Raw genomic sequence first — 20,504 nt, 5'->3', positions numbered from 1 at the left:
AAATCGAAATTAAAAACAAAAATTTAAAATAAAATTTAAAACAAAATACGTTGGCAGGAATATCCTCGCTGCGCCATCAGTAGTAAAATTTTAATTTGGCGCAAGGAATGATGCCCGGTTGGAGCTTTTTTGCGCCAAATCTCATGTTTTGCGCCAAATCCAACGCAGGGTTGGAGATGCTCTTAAAGCGGATAAAAACGAAGGGAGTTTTTCCTTCCATTAATCAAGGCAGTCGATAACTAGGACATAGTCTATCAGTGGTATCCGTTAGATTTTATGATTAAAAAAATTAGAGTTTAAATCTTTTAATTTATAATGTATGAATTTCTTACAATGGATCACTGTGTGAAATTTTTTTCTCTCTCTAAAATTATATGTGAGAAGATTTATTTTCATGCGATATGCAAGATTGAGCTTCTCTATATTGATTGCTTGTCATTTTATAAAAAAAAAAATAGTAAAAAAAAAAAGATCAATCAAGACATTTTCTATTGTTTTTGTTTTATACTTAATACTATGTAAATGATAAATTGATGGAATAAGATGGGACTGTGTTCACTCGTAAAGACAATGTTTTAGAGAGATTCCATTTTAAATTATGGAAAACAAAATTGCAATAAAAACACCTGAGATTTTTTTTTAATAAATGAACTAATTCAATTTTTTTTTTCAACTTACTGTCAAAATAACAAAAAAAGTACATAAATTTTAATGAAACAAATAAAAATAAGACCATATATATAGGCGCTGAGATCATACACATAACTATTATTCACACTTTAAAAAATATATTCAAACACTCATCACTAATTTTAATGATGTTTCGCATATTAATAGATTTATTGGTGGTTAAACCCAGTTTTTGAATAAAAACTCAATGGCAATTTTTTTTTTTAAAAAAAAGGGAAAAGTCCAAACAACCCACCGAAATGGGGCAGTACGAGCTACGGCATCCCCTCGTTTTTTAATAAATAAATAAATATATATATATATATATTTATTTCTTAGAAAACCGCATTCTAAGCTCCCTCCAATCCACTTCGCGACTGCAGCGCATTGGCTGGGAATCCTCGGAAGCGACTTCCTCGAGCTCCGAAGCGAAGCTTCTCTATTCCTCACAACTAGCACTGCTTCTCCTTCTCCCTTCTTCTTCTTCGAGTTTAGGTCAGTGGAGCTACTTCAGTCCTTGGAACTGATGGCTGATTGCTTGTGTTTCAAGGTGAGCTTTCGTCTTTCTTTGTTTGATCGAACTTTTATTTGTGCCTGAGCCGAAGAGACTGAGGAAAATCAGAGTATTGTGAATTTTGTGAATGTCTCTTGGATTAGTTGTGAAATTTATTTGTTAATTTTGATGTTGTAATCTGTAAGATTGTTATTATTTTTTGTTTGTTTGAATTTTGATTGTCATGTTGTTATTGGTTTATAATATGATTCGGATGCGTTGGAGATTAAAATAACAATTACATGAGTTTTGTCTTCTTGTCTTTTTATGAGAATATTGCTTGGTTTTTTTAGTTTAATTTTGTATGTTTCTAATTGTGGTGTTGCTTTTAGCTTATATTATTTTCTAGATGCGTAGGAGATTAATATTGTCACTCCATGACTGGTGGGATGCAAAGTTTTCTTCTTCAATGAGAACAATTTGTACTTTTTTTTTTTTTCTTCCCTTTTTTGGTTTAATAAAACTTATGATTTTTGTGTATATTTAGTTGATCATATATTTGGCTTCTATTGCAATTAATACAAATCCTTTGGTTGACCTTTCTTTACAAAATTTGGCTGTTGTTCCAGGGAAGTGGTCTGAAATGCCAGGCTAGTCTTTTAACAGCACAAAACCATATTTCAGCTACTCATACTAAGCATTTTCTGTCCTTCAGCCACAAACAAGCAGTTCTACTATCTCCTGCTGTGTCTTTGCATAAAAGACAGCTGGGATATTTGTCAGGATGTGGTGGTCATAGCAATAATGGTCAGAGACGTTATATTAACAAGCGTAGAGATTCTCGATTGAGTGGATTTCGGATAAATTCCGAACTAAGTATTTCCAGTGCAGTTGATGTAATCAATGATTTAGGATTTGATACTCTTACATTCTTGGGTGTGACTGTCGTAATTGTACCTGCTTTCAGGATCATCAAAGCCAGCCCGGTGAGTGTTTGAGGTCTGCATTATGTTTATCTCAGTAATACATGTCATTAATTTCTTGTTAACCCTACTCATTGTTTCTTCCAATATTGAGAGAATAACTCTAGGGGATAGCCAATTATTGAAATAATCTGGTATTTACTATTTAGTGCTCATAGTGATAAACAGGACATCAATTTCATGCCTTCAAAAAACAGTGAACAAACCCTCTTGCAGTTCCTTTTCTTATTAAGATAGTTATATGCTCTTGCTTTTTATTTTGTAAAACTCAATCTCCTTGTCACATATCCATGAAACAACCAGAGAAGCTTCACATGGGCTTAGTTTATAAATATCAATGTACTTATAATTGAGCTTTATTTGTAGTTCTTTTGTGAATAAAATTAGCATGTAACAAATGTTCTGGGGTATAGGCAGGAGCAGAAAGTCTTAAACTCTTAATCATGCATGAAGCAGGAAGTTTATGCACTAGAGACAGTTCTTTTAGTTGAGAGTAGTCTGTGCATTGAAATTTGAGTTATCTTCAAATGTTAAAAGTATTGTTTTATGGTTGAAAGAATTCCCAGTTTGCATGCAGATTCTTGGCTTCTGCTGTGCTGGAATTGCTCTCAACCAATTTGGCCTTATCAGAAATCTCACAGATGTTAAAGTTCTTTCAGAGTGGGGGATCCTTTTCCTGGTAGGATTTCTTCTTTCCATCCCTTCTGAGAGCTTTATGCATTGTATCAATTATTGACTATTAAACATGTTATCAAATATTCTAGCCTATTATGAATGCTCATTACTATTACTTACTTTATGTTGACTTGCTTCGAACCAAAAAAATTGATGGATTGGGTTATAGGTTTCATGTTCTTCAGTCATATATTTACAGTATAGTCAAACCACTAATATTGACTAGTTTTGTTGATTTTGTCTGTTTTCATTTGGCTTAAAAGGACGATTAATAGCATTGTCGGCTCATTCTGAAAAAAAAAAAAGCAGTATAGACTGACAATAATTTCTGCTGTGGCACTGCATATGTAACATTGATTTGCATATCCAATTCCAAATGATCAATTCATTTTCGTTTTTTGACCATAAATAAAATCCTATCCATATTGAAATTCAATATTCTTGATAACATTGGATTTTGTTTTGGTTGGTCATGCTTTCACAAATTTTGAATTGTAAAACTTCTGATGTTGCTGGATTTAGCATGATGTAAGTCTCTAATTCTTTATCGTTCAGTACATCTAATGTTCTATTTTAAGGCATCTTATGTACATTATGAATTCTGCAGCTGTTTGAGATGGGTTTAGAGCTTTCACTGGCACGGTTAAGAGCTCTGGCAAAGTTTGCTTTTGGCTTGGGGTTGGTTCAGGTGTGGTGTTGGTGGCCTTGCACTTATGAGCAGTCTTGCAATGACAGGCCTTGACATCTATAGCTGCAATTATTCAATACAACATCGTTTTATGGACAACTGCAATTGCAGTTTCTGATCTGCATGATATTTTGTCTGTGCAACGCAAACAGTGCAAGTTTGCATACTTAATAATTGGCATGAACTGGATTCATCACCCATGAAAGCTCATCTATACAAGCATCACTGGATGCCTTCAATTATAATATATGAACAGTTTAGTGTTAGAAATCTATATTTCATGATTTTGCAATTTCAATCTCCCCTGTATGTGACTGTTGAAGCACATTTATTTGTTCTTCTGTGAATCTTTTTGCAACACTTTAGCTTAGTGTCACAAATCTCTCATACACTATTGTAAGGGCCTGGAATTCTGTGCTCTTAGATGGAGACTTTCTGTTGAATATATAGGTAGAATGTTCTTTTTGATGTTTTGTGCATGTACATGGTCCAGGATTAGTCTTTTACATCTTCATTGTTTATGACTTTCAGACTCAATATTCTATTTCTCACTGCTCTCTAAGACTATATTAAAGATTATCAAGCTTCGTAATGTATTGTCTATCTGCAATTCTGCCTTGTTTGGTTACTTGTTTTGTCTGAACGTAGATTAGATAATTTTTATTGTTGTTCATTTGATAGAATTTTTGCAAAATTTTTGTTGTGGTTTGCTCAACTCTCTATTCAACATATTATGATATTGATTGTACTTGAATGATATTGCAGCCATCACAAACAAAGCTAAATGTTATTTATTTATTCTATCTGTTGAAGGTCATCTTGTCTACCTTTGCCTTTACTGCATTCGAACTTCCACCTAATGCGGCAGTTGGTACTAAGATTTTGGAGTACCTTTTTCACTCAAGGCCTGACTTGGTAAGACATCTATAAACCTGAAAAAAATATATTTCAACCTTCCTCAAAAAAATTAGGTAAAAAAGGTTCAAATCAGTGCAGAGAATTTTGAATAAGCTGATAAATCAAATTCTAGTTAAAAAACTAAAACGCTTGGTTCTGAATTTTGGCATTAGTCATGGTTAGATTTTGCATGAATTTTATTACTTGCAATTATAAATGATTGAATATCTGGTGCATTTGTTCTCTTCTAGAATTCCATGAAGTATATATATATATATATTATTAATGATTTAATCTCTACATCCTATCTAATGTAACCACACAACTATTCCTGGTTTCATCTGCATCCAGAGTGCCTAAGTATTGCCTCAAAATAGCACATATTCTTTCTCTCTCATTTTTCTTTTTTGTATCAAAAAATTATTCATTGATGTGAATTTAAAACTTTAGATCAATGCTGATATACTTTAATTGAACACAGGTGAATATCAGAAGCATTGATGAAGCCGTAGTGATTGGAGCTGCTCTATCATTATCTTCCTCAGCTTTTGTTCTACAGGTATACTCCCATGACTTTAGATTAATGCTGTTGTTAATTTTTTTCTTGTGTGCGCGCGCGTGTGTGTGTGTGTGTGAGAGAGAGAGAGAGTTTGTTTAAGTAGAAGAATTGTCTATGACCTCAATGGCACAGGGCTTTTGAAGATGTTTTAGTTCTATTCCCTTTTCTTTGTGTTTATTTACCACTAGGTTTTGCTGAACTCATGGTGAAACCATTTCTTAAATTTATTTGCAAATGCTCAAGTCACCTTGTCTCCCATGTAGATTCTTGCAGAGAAAGGAGAATTACCAACAAGATTTGGTTCTGCAACACTAGGAATTCTTTTATTGCAAGTAAGCACCCATCCCGATAGATGCTTTTTACCACCAGGCCTTCCATCTGCATATCGGTGCAAGCACTTATGCAAATTAAAAACTGAAATTATGTTTTTTTATTTTATATTATACCTTGCGTACAAAAAGTTCTTTTTTAAAGCAACTTATTGTATCTCATCTATTGGCATTTGCAGGATATTGCTGTCGTCCCTCTATTAGTAATACTTCCTGTGCTTGAAAGTCAGGTAGGCAAAGATTCAATGTATTTCATCAAACTGAAAATGCTTTAGAGTAATATATATATATATATATATTTATATTTGGACAGCAATTGAAATTCGTATTATCATTTGGGGACTTAATATTGGTCATTTTAAGTTATTGCTTCTCTATTGTGCTAAGTGATTGCAGTGTTTCACATATATTTAAGCCACACAAAACACGTTTTTATTATTCCATCTCATTTATATTGCGTTGATTTCTTTAAGGCCTGGCAGCACATATTATCCTATCTGTCTCCATTTATCATACTGGCTTATATTTTTCTGGAGACATTCTTCTGATCAGATCTCTGGTTGCAGAACTTTGTAGAGGAAAGCATTTGGCCCACACTAGCAGCAGAAAGCTTGAAAGCTTTAGGTGGTCTTGGTTTGCTTTCCCTAGGGGGAAAATACTTACTCCGGCGTATCTTTGAGGTTGATACTGATTCTTTTATATAAATGCAACCCCCTCTTTCTGTAGAAGACACCAAGAATGAAGTCAAATCATATTTATGCAGGTCGTTGCAGAGTCAAGGAGTTCAGAAGCTTTTGTTGCTCTTTGCCTGCTTACAGTAGCCGGGACTTCACTTCTGACACAGAAATTGGGATTCAGTGACACGGTAGGATAGTTCTTTTTAGAGGTTTTTAACTTGATGATCATATAACTACCGTTCTGACATGTTGCTCTACCCACAAATAGCTTGGAGCTTTTTTGGCTGGTGCAATTCTTGCAGAAACAAACTTCCGGACACAAATTGAAGCAGACATAAGACCATTTAGAGGCTTGTTGCTTGGATTATTTTTTGTGACAACAGGGACATCCATTGACATGCAGGTTTGCTAATTTTTTTTATTCCAGCATTATACACACTGACACTCACAGTAATTCACGTGATTCTTGCTACTCTGGTTAGACACCGTTTTGGCAGTTAATCATAAATGATGACATTTTATTGAAGAGATTTCAAAGCGTGTATTCCCTCCTGATTTTCCCCATAATATTCCTTTGGGCAGGTTAGATGTGTTTAGATATCTCCACTTGAAAATATGTACTATGTAGAAATTCAATTAAAAACATATCATCATGTTTATCACATACAACTTGTTTATTCCATTTCAATGAAAACCTTCTTATGCTTGCACCCCTTCTGAACTTACGAAAGTGCGCGGTTTATGAGTTTATCAAGGTCTTCATAATTACAAAAGTGCCTCTGCCTCAGACACATCACTATTCAAGATCATTGCCTCAAAAAAAGTAATCGCATAGCTTCCTACATAGGGCTGGTCTAGTGTGGATATTACGACAGCTACATTGATTTGACGGTCATTTGATAGCTGCCTGGGCTACTATCAATAATTCAAAGCGAATAAATTGATTGCTGACCAAATTAAGCTGCAAATTATAGAAAATTGGATATGGGTATAATTATTGAAGTCTGGATATTTTTTCTTTGATCACAGAAGTAAATGCTGTTTTTTTTTTCAATGTGTGAACTGATTTTCTTTTTCTTAAATGAATTTTAGATTTCCCAGGTCACTAGAGTGTCATTTGCTACAATCAGAATTTTTTTTATCTAAATTTAGTTGGTACATTTCACTTTTTCTGCCATGCAGCTTCTTTTCCGAGAGTGGCCAAATGTACTTTCACTCTTGGCAGGTTTGATTGCCATCAAGACATTGATAATAACCGCAATTGGACCACGTTTTGGATTAACTTTGCAAGAAAGTGTGCGGATAGGATTTCTCCTTTCTCAAGGAGGCGAATTTGGATTTGTTGTATTTTCTTTAGCAAACAGGTTCACTTCCAGTAAATTTTAATGCTCCATCATCCTTCATTCTATAGATACTCTGACAAAATACTCTTTCTAAAAACAGGCTTGGGGTGCTGCCACTAGAGCTGAACAAACTACTTATAATTGTTGTTGTGTTGTCAATGGCATTAACACCTTTGCTCAATGAAATTGGAAGGAAAGCCGCTGAGCTTATAGATAATAAGGTTTCGGTGATTGAAGTATGTACTAACTTCTTCGCTTGTGAACAAAATATGTATTACAAGATCAGATTATTTGACTGTCATTATTTGAATCAACTCATTGGGTTTTTTTAGCAGAATGCGCCTGAGACAATTAACTATGATGCAACCGAACCAATTATCATTCTAGGTTTTGGGAAAATGGGCCAGGTATATCATATACTGCCTTCTGAATCTAAAAGCTCAATTATAATCTTGTGATCCTTTGCAATACTCCTCAAATGTTTAAAATGCTTTGAACTACAGGTTCTTGGTAATTTTTTATCAACTCCAGTGGCTTATGGGGTGGATGCTGAGACTATAGGATGGCCTTATGTTGCATTTGATCTGAATCCAGCGGTGGTGAAGGTATCAAGAATATTTCCTTGGATTTAAAGATTGGCCCTTACTATTCCAGATTTGTAGTAATGGATTGAATTTATATTTTCATTCATTCACCCATCAGAAAGCTCGGAAAATGGGTTTCCCTGTACTCTATGGAGATGGATCACGCCCAGCAGTTCTGCAGTCTGCCGGCATTTCTTCTCCTAAAGCCGTCATGGTAATGTATGCGGGAAAAAAAAGAACAGTAGAGGCTGTTCAAAGACTTCGGCTTGCTTTTCCTGGGGTATCATTTAATTTCTTTACTTTAATTAATATACTACTTTGAAATTTATTATAGCCTGGCAAGAAAACAACAATTTCTTTCTCAGACTAGAAATTTTTCATCAGAATAAATAGTTGCATAAAATTTTGTAGATTCCTATATATGCGAGAGCTCAGGATGTCCCTCACCTGCTAGATCTTAAGAAAGCAGGTGCAACAGATGCTATTCTTGAAAATGCTGAGGTATTTCTATCATATGCTAAATGTTAACTTTAGCATTTGGCACATATTATCGTCGCAAGTCATGTGTACCACAACCTGGGTATTCTTTCAATACAGACTAGCTTACAACTTGGTTCAAAGCTCTTAAGAGGACTAGGTGCCATGTCTGATGATGTGACTTTCTGGAGTAAGCTGGTAAGAGATTCCATGGAGCTTCAAGCTCAGGAAGTGCTCATTAGGAATGAGGACCAAGACATCGATGTAATGAAGCCATTGCAGGTAGGATTTGAATTCATTTCTCTTCTTAAAATTGTTGATCAACTAATAAAATACGATCACTGAATGATTAAAACAGGTAAGAGCAGGTGATTTAGTTCGAACTGAAGATGCCAGGTCTACAACGTCAACAAATGAACCGTCTTTAAGCTTAAAACGACCAAACATTCATCAGATTATGATGACGTCAGACAAGATGCAATCTTCTGGAATTGAAGTAGATGGAAGACAGTCTGAAGATGATATAACGGTAGACCAAGCTGATACTTCAGAAAGTGAGGATGGTGTCACATTTTGCCGGTTGGATATAACCAACAATTACTCGAGCATAATAAATCAAGATGCCGGAGGAAATGAAAAAACTGTGTTCGATACTTCATTGCCATATTCAAGTACAAATGAGGATTCTTAGATGACATTCTTGGTCATTTGAGCCTTCTAAATTTAGCTATCAGATGATATGTCACCCATTTAAATGCAGCATCCAAAGATTCAGAAGTCTGTTGTATTTTGTTGGACAGACTGACCAACTTAAACATTTCATTCCTTCTTCCTTTCATTTCTACAGGAAATTCAAATCATGTAAATCCCTTTTGAGTTTTGAAAAATGCACTTTGTGAGTGTTGTATACAAAACAATCATGTTGTTTAACCTCCATTGATAATTGTGAAATGTTAATATTCTTTAGTTTAAATCGACTTTGTTGTAAAAACCAGCAGCATTGCAGTCTTTCTATCAGTTCTCCGAGATAACTTTTCCCAGGTCCTCGATTTCGTATAATAATAAGTCTCAGATGAAAATGTACGAGTGCCACCATTTTTATGATAGGCGAGGATTGATAATTTGTTCCTTAATCCATATTTCTCAAAGAAAATATGATGAAAATATGACAAAATTTTAATTGAATCAATATTAATCAAAATAAGGTTGTCAGTGATAATCATGGTAATAAATTCCACAACAACACATAAAATTAGAGTTAACATAACATACCTTTGAGAATTCTTACGGGAAATTAATATTTCATCAATTTTGAAATAATAGTTCCACATTAATTTTTTCATGAGAATGTAAGCACAAAGTAGATGTTCAAATACCAAATTTCCCATCACACTCATCCGACTTTCCAAAGCTTGCTATCTTCACTGAAGAGTTCGAAACATACACATTTATAAAAAGCGCATACCAGATGAGGCTTTTCTTTTTGTATGGAAATTAAACCCCAAATAAAAATATATATAAAAAAAAAATACAAATACAAATACACCTGAAAGGAATGACACATGAACACATTGCTGTTCTTGCTTGTTATTTCTTCTTTCACATTTTGCACTGCTGTTACTATAATAATAATAATAGTAATAATACAACATACAAGAAAACAAGGCACGAGAGAGAATGGGTCAAAGATCAATAAACCTTGAACCTGAAAAAAGTTCTTCAAGGGAAAAAAATCCATGACCCATGAGCTATTAACAGAGATATATGGCAGCTATAAAACTGGAGACGCGGACACAGGTGACGAGATCCGTCGAGACAGAGAGCCAGATTCATTAGTCACCGGAGGCTTGTTTGAAAGGCGCCGCTTGTAACGTTTCAGCACAGACACCAGGTTCTCTTTGCCCTTGGGAAAGGCAACATCACCAGCTGCTGTGCCTGTCCGACCCTTGCGCCCAGAAACTGCAGTTTCAACATCCCTGATCATCTCAAGGATCATAGGTGCAGTGGTGATGGATACTTTGCTTGCTTTTTCTAAGGCACTTACAACCCCATTCTGCATGGAAGCATTGGAATTATTTGTGTTGGTTGCTTGTATTTTTAGGCAGGAGCAGGCAACAAGGGGATGGCGGGGCTTGGAAAACGCAGGCTCCAGGATTCCCTGTATTGGAGAGACATGTAGAAAAACTCAACTTGCAAGAGTGCTCAAAAGAAAAACAGAAAATGATTCTTCAATCTGAATCAAGAGTTAAATCAGAATGGTGACCATGAGAACCAAATAATTTAATTTAACCAGGCATCTGTGACTCTATGCGCACATGCGAAAAGATATGCATTGGTGTAGGTCTCAAACTGCTCTTATCTTCACACAGGTGTGTGTTCAAAATGTGGAAATTAAACAGAAAAGTCACAGTAACACATTGAAGATGTTTTTCAATGTTTACTTCCCTATCAAGAACAAATATGATGGAAAAGAGAATAAGGCCTCTCAACCCGTCCCTGCTCTCCATAGTCCTATACCTTGCCCCTTTCCATAGTAAATGAAGCAGTGAAAATCCTCTACTTTCTTTCATTTTTCCTCATTTTTCCTCCAAATTAAGTAAAACCTCAATCCATATTTAGATGGGAGGAAATACTCCATTGTGAGATGACTTGATAATAGAGAATGTTTCTCTGATAAAGATGGTTATTTTTTACCACTTTTTAAGCATGAGGACAAATATATCTCCCTTTCCCATTAAGAATTACTAAAACTATAATCAACATATTAAGTGGCGAATTGTCTAATTAACACTACTACATCCTGATAAAGTCAAGTCTATTCAAAGTAGGAATAAAAACTACTAAGAACATGAATGATCAATTTTCGACTTCATTTAGCTCCACCAGAAAAAGACAACACACACACACACACACATACACACACACAAAACTATGTACAATCTTGTATAATTTAGAGGGAAAAGTATTAATACTCAAAACTGGCATTGCAAGCATCCAAAACCAACAATCATAATCATTTTTCATGATAGTGAAAAATCACAACAATAAAACAAATGATAATGTAAGCAGACTGAGAGATAGAAAATACCAAAGGCAGAGAATTTACCTGAAGGCGATTGAGAACATAAGTATATTTGCCCCATAGTTCTGGCCGACTCTCCACAACTGACAATTCCAGTATCCTACGAATGCACCAGACACCAAAACTCACAACCACGGCTGGCTGCCAAATGCAACCATCTCCACAATTAGTTATGGATAGAAGACGAGCAAGCTCTCCCCCCTCATTCCTCTGGATTGCGCCATTTTTCCTTTCCAGCACATGCTGATCAAGTCTATTTACCTGAGTCATCTCCCCAGACTCTGCTTCATGCAGAAATTTCTCTGCTGCAGCCACTTTATCGATTAGCTCTTCATCAACACCACCATTTTGTCTAAACAACCAATCTGATCCTTCCAATTTAAGGAGCTTCCTAATGCAAGATATCAGATATTGTAGAATCTTGGTTTCTGATTCTGTGTGAGAACTCTCGCTGGGTGCAACACTAACCCTGCTGTCAACTCCTGTATCCCTCACAGCCTGATCATTACTATGCATGCCAAATAATTGTTCAAATGGTTGTCTTGACCACAAAGATTTGCTGTCTGGATTCAAACTTGAGTATGAGGAGAAAGCATCTGTATGCAGCTTAGGTGGTGAGAGTTCATTAAATGCCAATGAAACTCCAGCTCGTGAGAAACAATTTAGATATTGTGATTGCTCATACGCCATCCTTCCTACAGAGGATTGAGTACTGGTTGGACCACCCCACTGAGCATGTTGAACATTTCCATAATTCAAAGATGAATTCCTGATGGATGCAATGAGTGCAGAAATATCAGGCGAGCTATGGTATTTCTTTTCATATGATGAAGAGACAACATTCTCCCTGGTTTCAACAAAAGAAGGTTTATAGCAAGGCCTTTCCACCTGCAATCTGCTAATTCTAGCTGTTGCTGGGTTGTCTAGGAAACCTGATGTTCCCAAGGAATTTAGTGCACTTTGTGCTCTGTTATACATGACTGGGTCACGGTGGTTCGCAATGAAAGATGTGGCAGAAGAAGTTGGTGGTAGGCCCACTGAATCGTTGGAGAAGTAAGGAGTTCTATCAGCACCAACTCCTCGAAGATAGGAAGACATTTGATACCCATGTATGGTAGCTGGCAGAAAATCTCGGTTATCTGAAGAATAAGACGAGTACATAGCATGTCTCTGATTTGACTCAAACAGGTTAGTGAAAGAGTTCTCTGCATGTGCATCCAATACTTGCACATTATGAGAATATGGTTGGGATCCCATATGGGCTCCAAAAGGGGACTCTATGCCTGCATTTATCTTGTGTCTTGGGGAACTGTAGTCCCTTAAGCTGTTCTGTAAAATGGATCCCCTATCCAAATCTGGGAGGTAACCCTTGCCAAATTCATCTCCTGCTGTGTCTGCTTTTAATGATGAACCAACTATTTTTAAATCTAGCCCCAATAGGACACCAAATCTTCTGGTGCTCGCTTCTTGTGTCAGTTTCCCATGGAAGTCAAACAGATGCCCCCAAAACTCATCTAAAATGGCACTTAGCTGGCGTCTTGCCGCACGGCCCAATCCAGACAACGTTGATAGGCTTCCACTGCCATTACTTCTGTCAGAAAATTTTTCTGTTGGTGAATTAGAGAACCCAATAGTCTCAAAGTTCACAGTGGGTAATATACCTCTATTGGAATCCTCAGACAGTGAGGCAGACTCCTCTATATTGACATTATTATGATTATTATTATTGTTATTATCAGTGTTACTATCCATAGCTACTTCCACATCCTTTACAATTGGGTGCTTGGGTTCAATCTTTTGCAATGCAACTGAATCTGAATCGCTGCAAACAGAAACTCCACTCAAAATTTCTTCTGATTCTGCGTCAACTAGAATTTTTGACGTCTCCATATGACAAATGGGGGAAGAGCAAACTGATGTAAGGTCAGAATTGTGAACAGATTGCTGAGAATCATGGTCTGAATCCATAACTGTCTCAGCTAGATCGATGTTGGTACATAAAGTTGATTCATCAGTATGGCTCTCCATAGGCTTCTCCAAGGTGTCAGATTCCAGCATAGATGAATCGTGATCTACGTCATATTCAATCTTGTCCACAACATCAAACTCTCTAACAGTAGCTAACTCCAAATTATTCAACTCTCTATTCCAACCAAATGATTGAGTATCTGCTTGTTCACTTGCAGATTTTAATGGTGTAACCGCCAGATAAAGGGTGAGACCAAAAGATGTACAGGAAATAAGAAAAATAACCATATGTGGTACCAGTGTGCTGTGTAAGTTACTAAGCCAACTGTTGTTTCCAAATAAGACATCCATGATAAAGATGGCATTTGCAGCCAGCACCCCTAGAAATACAGAAAGAGAGAATATTTCCACATACCAAGGAATTTTAAAGCCTCTCATTAAAAACGTTGATGATGCCACACGGAAAAGGGGAATTACAGAGGACGGTAGAAACATTGCCAATATTATCTGACAGAAAATGAGCAGTTGATAGATTCCTTCAGGACCTCCAATCCAGGTATAGTAAAGAGCTGGGATGACGGCCAGAGCTTTAACTAATACATGATGAACCCAAACAGACAGTTTTATTTCGAAAAAATATGTCAATATCACTTTCCCACCAATATTCCAATTCAAAGCTGTGATCTGACTGGAGAAGAAAAGAACCAGAAAAAATGCAACAGGTGCTATTGGGCTCCTAAATATCTGCAATATGAAACAAATACCATGAGGCGTACAGTATAAGATATTTTAAGCACAGCAAGTTATCTGAGGTATTAAGCAACTGTGTGAAAACATGGATTTTCACTCTACAAAAAATATGATAATATTCTGCATGAGCCAGAAAAGAAAAATCAATCCAGATCTGATAATCACAATTTTCACATATATGTTTAGAACAGTTTACTTCTATCCTTCATGCCTAATGGCACAATAACTAAACAAGCTCACTGACTTATGTTTACAAAGTTTGCAACAAAAATTAAAAGTGCAATGTGCACACTATCTCACATTTATTACTAACTCATATGTCCAGAACAATTAGCTTCAAACCCACATGCTCACTAAGCTGATAACCAGTCAAGCTGACTGTCTCCTTTTCAAATTAATTTTGCCACCCCATTATGACAGATAAACTGAGACATAGTTGGAGTTTGCGTTTGCTTGTCACCAAAAATGGGGAAAAAATATAAATTTAATAGAAGTATTTATTTTCATTAGTATTAATTAAGAAGAGTTTGGTCAACTTGGTCTAGAAGTTTCTCAACAAACCAAATTCAAACTTCAAAACATCAAACCCAACTTATTCCAACTTATTCTAATTCCAACCAAATAGCTTCTTATAGTTTGTTATTGTGAATTATGCCACATCTTTTTAAGGAATAAATATGATCCAGTAAAAATCAAAGTGATCTAAAACAATTTAACAAACATGAGTATCAAATGCTAGCAGCAAATAGGACAGCTTTGTACCTGATCCATAAGCAAATTCACATCTTGAAAGTTAAGCACAACATCTGTATTGCTGAATACTGCAGCTGCAGAGTTCATCAGTACATAGTTCACAAGGAAAATGCCACTAAAAATGGACAAGATAGCAAAAAAATGATCATGGAACAAGGTGTTCATAGCATTATTTGGTTGTCTCCTTTGTTCCTGCATCCAGACAAATATAAAATCATTTAATTTTTTGGAGAACCAAAAAGTTAAATTATTGCATAAAAGTAATATGTGACATAGACAATTGAACAACAGAATAAATCCTCAGCTTGTATTTATCTCACACAGCTTGTTTTGTGATATTTTAGGGCTTAGGTTTTTGAGTCTTAACAGCAAGAAAAAGGAGTCATTTATTAGTCAAGAATAAAACAAAATGTATGCAAAAACAAGACAAAAATCCAACACAACATAAACATAAAAATCAAATAAGAAAACAACTGGATCAAACCTTACTACGAACTAGGTTTAGTTTAGAGTGAACCTCATTATCAATTTCATTCTGAACGCTCAATTTAAATTTTATCTCCCTTTATTTGTTATTGCTCTGGGGACAACCAATGTGTTCTAGCATAACGGAATCCCACACATCTACAACTAAGAAGGAATAACTTTTAAAAGTTCACTTTAACAAGCTATCAAGGAAAAGATGAGTGATACTGTCCCCACTCACCTGTACAACAGACGAGTGAATATAAAAATTATGGGCCATTATATTTGCTCCAAGCAGAGCCATGAGTGAGTATGCACTCTCACCATTCAGCCTTGGAAAAACACTGTCCACAGCAAGTGGAAGTTCTGGTTGACTAAACAGCACCCCACTCACATAAAAAACCAAAGCAATCCCTGCAATGCTTAGATACAACACTTCTGCCTTGAAGTTATCCTACAGTCAAGCAGCATTAAATCCATCAGAATTCATTCATTTAGTAGCTCGCTGCATTGGTGATAAAAAGAGCATAAATAGGAAAAATAATTACCCAGAAGGTGACAAGAAGCTGTAGGGGAACTGTACAAAATGCGGCAAGAAAGATGCATGGTAGCATTTCCATCTCAAACAAGAGATTAAGTCCATGCGCAATACCCAATACCTGGAATTGACAATAAAAGTATCATTCAAATCTCATACCAGCAAAGAAATGTAATCCAGAAATACTTGAATTTGCACTTTCACTTTTCTATAAGCTTTTTGGTATCCATGCAAATAAAAGGTATACAACAAAAAGAACCAAGCATGTGAATTACAGTCGTCAGTTCTGAAGTTATTATGGATATCTCCGCTTGAACACCCAATAGTATGCATGTTGATTTCGAATATTCTTCACTGCATATCTTTGGTTCCCCACACACACACACATAAAAGATGTTAGAACACTCCAAGAAATAAAATAAGCTTTATTTGTAGAAACATAAGAGGCTACAAAAAGAAATATCACAATTATAAGCACCACAAGCTATATAGTCAGAGCATTTAAATTTTAAGAACACTGTCAAGAAAAGATAACAACACATAACTTGATATACCTACATGCCCACTTATGTGGGTTGGTGATATGCAAATCAACATGCAAGGCTTACACAAAGGACTTGAGGGTGTTCTAATAGAGTTTGAAAGCTATGTTGAGAAATTTATTAGAAAAATCAATGTGGGAAAGGACTAGACCATGCAAAGTATGAAGATAAAGGCTTCTTGTCCAGCCTATATAATTTGCTCCTCTCCCCCAACAAACTTAATGAAACAAAAGACATTCAATATCATAGAAAAAATGTCTGATGGTGTCCATACTCAAGTGAAGTAAGTGGGAATAATTGCATAACACAAAATGTAGGCTGAAGGAGACTTTGTAACTTATACATTGCTTAAACAAAACACGCTTGAGTACAAATATAGTGTTAAAACTTGTAAGAGTTCAGATTCACCTTAAATGATTCTGTGAGATAAGATCATCCGCTAAAAATGCAAAAGCACTTAAGAGTCACATGCTTTCATCAGCACAGTTCCAATCATAATGAAGGATCAGATGATAAAATTAGTAAAATGTGCAACACTTAGTATGATGAACACTGCCACTTAATAGACCATGCAAAGTATGAAGATAAAGGCTTCTTGTCCAGCCTATATAATTTGCTCCTCTCCCCCAACAAACTTAATGAAACAAAAGACATTCAATATCATAGAAAAAATGTCTGATGGTGTCCATACTCAAGTGAAGTAAGTGGGAATAATTGCATAACACAAAATGTAGGCTGAAGGAGACTTTGTAACTTATACATTGCTTAAACAAAACACGCTTGAGTACAAATATAGTGTTAAAACTTGTAAGAGTTCAGATTCACCTTAAATGATTCTGTGAGATAAGATCATCCGCTAAAAATGCAAAAGCACTTAAGAGTCACATGCTTTCATCAGCACAGTTTCAATCATAATGAAGGATCAGATGATAAAATTAGTAAAATGTGCAACACTTAGTATGATGAACACTGCCACTTAATTTGGAAACAAGATGTGCATCCATAAAGATCAATAATTGCCTCTAAATAGGATTGGGTGTGTGGGCGTTTAAACAGATTTGGCAAGTCAATTGCATTATGAGAAAATAATCAGGAAATTCATACGAGAAAGAGATAGAAAACATCTATGAGGTCAAGCACATGCTTTTCCATTTGCATATGGGGTGTGCATACAATACTGTAGCAATAAAATGCATAATTAATGCCCACTCAAAGGAGAGATAAGAATCACGCTTTACCTCTGCAAGATTCTTGCCAGTGGCCATCCCAATACAAGTTGCAAGGTATTGACATAAAATGGCTGCACAGTTGAAAAAAAGGGCCAGTAATACAAGATTAAACCCAAAATGAGCTCCACCTTCAACAGCTGCCACCCATTTACCAAGGTCAATATATCCCATTGATATCATAAGTGCAGGTCCCAATGATGGGAAGAGATGAGGTATAGCAGCATCAAACTCCTTGAGCGCCATGCCCAAAGTCAATTTACAGAAATTAGCAACTACACCTTTCTCCTAGAGATAGATCTCAACCTTTTTTACCACAAATGGGGCTAAACTAATCTAAAGAAACAGATCACCACCAACACTGTAGCTACCAGAGTATTCAAGAATCAGAAGAACAGAGGCCAAGGAAGGAGATATTGTATTCTGTCCAGGCTTTTACTGTTGCAACTATGCACTGTGATGATCAAACTCATGCAGCTTTTCTTCTGCCATCCCAATACAAGTTGCAAGGCATTGACATAAATTCCTTGGATTCCTCAAAACCATGCACTATTTTTTGTTTATTGCAATTGAAGTTAAACTAATCTCCACAGACATATCACCGCTGACACTGTAGCTATCCACAGCATTCAAAGAACAATACATTAATATGTACAGACCTCAACTCTCACAAACACATGTACTGCATTGATCAAACTCCCAACTTGAAGCTTTTCTTATTGCTTATTCTGAACACAATCATCAGAAACAACACATGGGAACTTGCCAGATAAGGCAGTTGCAGGTCCTTAGGTTCCTTAAATAACACGAAATATGATTAAATTCCAAAAAGGTTCGTATCTCTTACTCATAAATCCGAGCGTTTTGGACGAAATAAAACCTCCTGCAACTTAAGTCCACTAGCATATCTATATGACATCAACAACCTCCAGAAAATACACTTCAATGAGATCTCCGCAATCACAAACCCTAACAGCATCTTTTTTTGATCATGCACCTACAAAACGAAAGCTCCATGTCAATATCACAACCAAAAGCATTAAACAAAACATCAGACCAGTCTATTCAAGCACACCATAACGGAACAAAGTTTACATCTTTCTTTAAAAAAAGGAAAAAAGGGAAAAAAAAAAAAGCATTTTTTCCCACAGTGATCAGCTAGAAACTAAAAGCAAGAAACAAAAAAAGAAAACAAGGACTGAAATCCAAGCTTGACACAAACATCAAGAACAACATAAACAAGAAGCAGTAAGCACATCGTTATGACAACAATAGAACATTAACTCAAAATCAAAACCTAAAATCTCCACCGGAAAACATCATCAAATACACTTGCTCGCACGAGCTAGAGGCAGAGACACAACGTCCTTGTACCTTAGCCAATCAGTGCCATCAGCAACATCAGAGTTGAAATGGATAAAAAGAAAAGGAGATCATACTGCTCCGCCGCCACAGGCACGGCCACCGCCGCCGTAAAGGACCGCCCCCAAAGCCGCCACGCAGACCAGGACCTTCTTCGATTCGCGGAGCGGAGAAAGCGGAGTAGAATGGTAGAAAGTAGAAGATGAGCCCTATTTTTTCGCGAAGATTCTATAAATTTTTGTTGAAAAAAATAATTAAAAAAACGAAAAAGAAAAAGAAAAAAAGATGGCAAACGCTACCTGACAAATGGACGGCTGTGATCGACTGTGGACCCTCTCTGATTGACGGCTTGATTTAATATTCTTGGGAAGGGGTTCATTAAAAAACGTTCAGTTTTTTTTTTCTTTTTCACGGATACCCTTTCAAAAGTTCATTATTTTAAACACGTCCTTTGAAATATATATATATATATATATATATTTTTGCCCACACCTTATAAAAGTTAAAAAAAAAAGTAAAAACATGCACAAACTCGACAGAACAAATAGAAACAAAATCAGCACACATGAGCATTAAAATCACTCGTACATAATCACTAGTCCCATTCCTATGATTCGAATTCTCATCACTTATAAAAGAATATAATGAGATTCGACTACTAATAGATCATTTAATCGTTGGTAAATTCTTTAAAAAAAAGAGAGCTTATTTAGCTATACTAGTTACTAAATTACAAAGTATAAATTATGAGAATGATATAAATTAATAATTTCAATATTAAAAATCAAATGGAAGAATTTTTTAATTGTTTTTTTGGCAACTTAATTTTACATGTAAGTAAATTCTATTTTGGGCTATAATTTTTTTCATTTGTTTTAAACAAATGAATTTTTTATTTTTAATTATTTCTTGGCAAATTGATTTTTGTACAAAAACGAAATCTTCATGTCAATATCTATTCATCAATCCCAATTCATTTATTTCTATTTAAAAATTTAATTTTAGTCCAAAATTACAAATAAATCCCTCACAGATAAGTAAATTCCTTGAAAACTTTATATAAATTATAGATTTAGTTTAAGTTATTATTATTATTTTTAAAAATAATAATACATCACAATCAAATGGCACTTGGTCCTACTAAACTTAAAACAAAATAATTAAAAATAAATATTAGACAAAATAATAATTAAAAAAGCCAATTCAAGCTAGCCAAGATCATTCCCATACTGATTGGTCTGAGAAGCTTATTCAAGTCATGCACTATAAGTTCCCTTCATTTTTGAAAAAGGACTCTGTTGAAGAGACATATTACCAAACATCTAATCTCATATCTTCTCAGCATTTATTCTTCCTCTATGCATCCAAAAATTTGATCCAATTAGACACAAGATTTTCATCCTCACATTTATTGCATATATTCAAATAGATCTTATCCAAAAAA

The 20,504-nt window shown here is 35.4% G+C and overlaps 2 protein-coding genes across 3 annotated transcripts; one reads left to right on the top strand and one right to left on the bottom strand.

Annotated features, from left to right (window-relative positions):
* The first annotated feature begins 1,029 nt into the window (after positions 1-1,029).
* Positions 1,030-9,349, top strand: LOC120267555 (K(+) efflux antiporter 3, chloroplastic). Its single transcript, XM_039275234.1, has 19 exons — positions 1,030-1,219; positions 1,792-2,148; positions 2,723-2,824; positions 3,428-3,508; positions 4,322-4,423; positions 4,887-4,964; positions 5,228-5,296; positions 5,473-5,523; positions 5,860-5,973; positions 6,057-6,158; positions 6,239-6,373; positions 7,153-7,334; positions 7,414-7,549; positions 7,649-7,720; positions 7,817-7,918; positions 8,016-8,177; positions 8,309-8,398; positions 8,495-8,656; positions 8,733-9,349. The coding sequence occupies exons 1-19, from the start codon at positions 1,196-1,198 to the stop codon at positions 9,063-9,065; spliced, it is 2,454 nt and encodes an 817-aa protein (XP_039131168.1). The 5' UTR covers positions 1,030-1,195; the 3' UTR covers positions 9,066-9,349.
* A 519-nt stretch (positions 9,350-9,868) lies between these two features.
* Positions 9,869-19,445, bottom strand: LOC120266402 (protein ETHYLENE-INSENSITIVE 2-like). Of its 2 annotated transcripts, XM_039274024.1 has the most exons (9): positions 19,360-19,445; positions 19,073-19,269; positions 17,711-18,695; positions 16,206-16,292; positions 15,941-16,051; positions 15,634-15,846; positions 14,937-15,119; positions 11,481-14,168; positions 9,869-10,532 (listed from the first exon to the last, which is right to left on the bottom strand). In XM_039274024.1, the coding sequence occupies exons 3-9, from the start codon at positions 17,942-17,944 to the stop codon at positions 10,146-10,148; spliced, it is 3,903 nt and encodes a 1,300-aa protein (XP_039129958.1). In that variant the 5' UTR covers positions 17,945-18,695; positions 19,073-19,269; positions 19,360-19,445; the 3' UTR covers positions 9,869-10,145. The 2 variants fall into 2 exon arrangements, with proteins under 2 accessions (XP_039129958.1, XP_039129959.1); XM_039274025.1 differs by lacking the exons at positions 15,941-16,051; positions 16,206-16,292; positions 17,711-18,695; positions 19,073-19,269; positions 19,360-19,445 and having other exon boundaries at positions 15,717-15,840.
* Between the last annotated feature and the right edge of the window lie 1,059 nt (positions 19,446-20,504).

The sequence above is a fragment of the Dioscorea cayenensis genome, chromosome 8, assembly GCF_009730915.1.
Source record: "Dioscorea cayenensis subsp. rotundata cultivar TDr96_F1 chromosome 8, TDr96_F1_v2_PseudoChromosome.rev07_lg8_w22 25.fasta, whole genome shotgun sequence".
NCBI classification, from domain to species: domain Eukaryota; kingdom Viridiplantae; phylum Streptophyta; class Magnoliopsida; order Dioscoreales; family Dioscoreaceae; genus Dioscorea; species Dioscorea cayenensis.
This window is presented reverse-complemented; position numbering and strand designations above follow the sequence as displayed.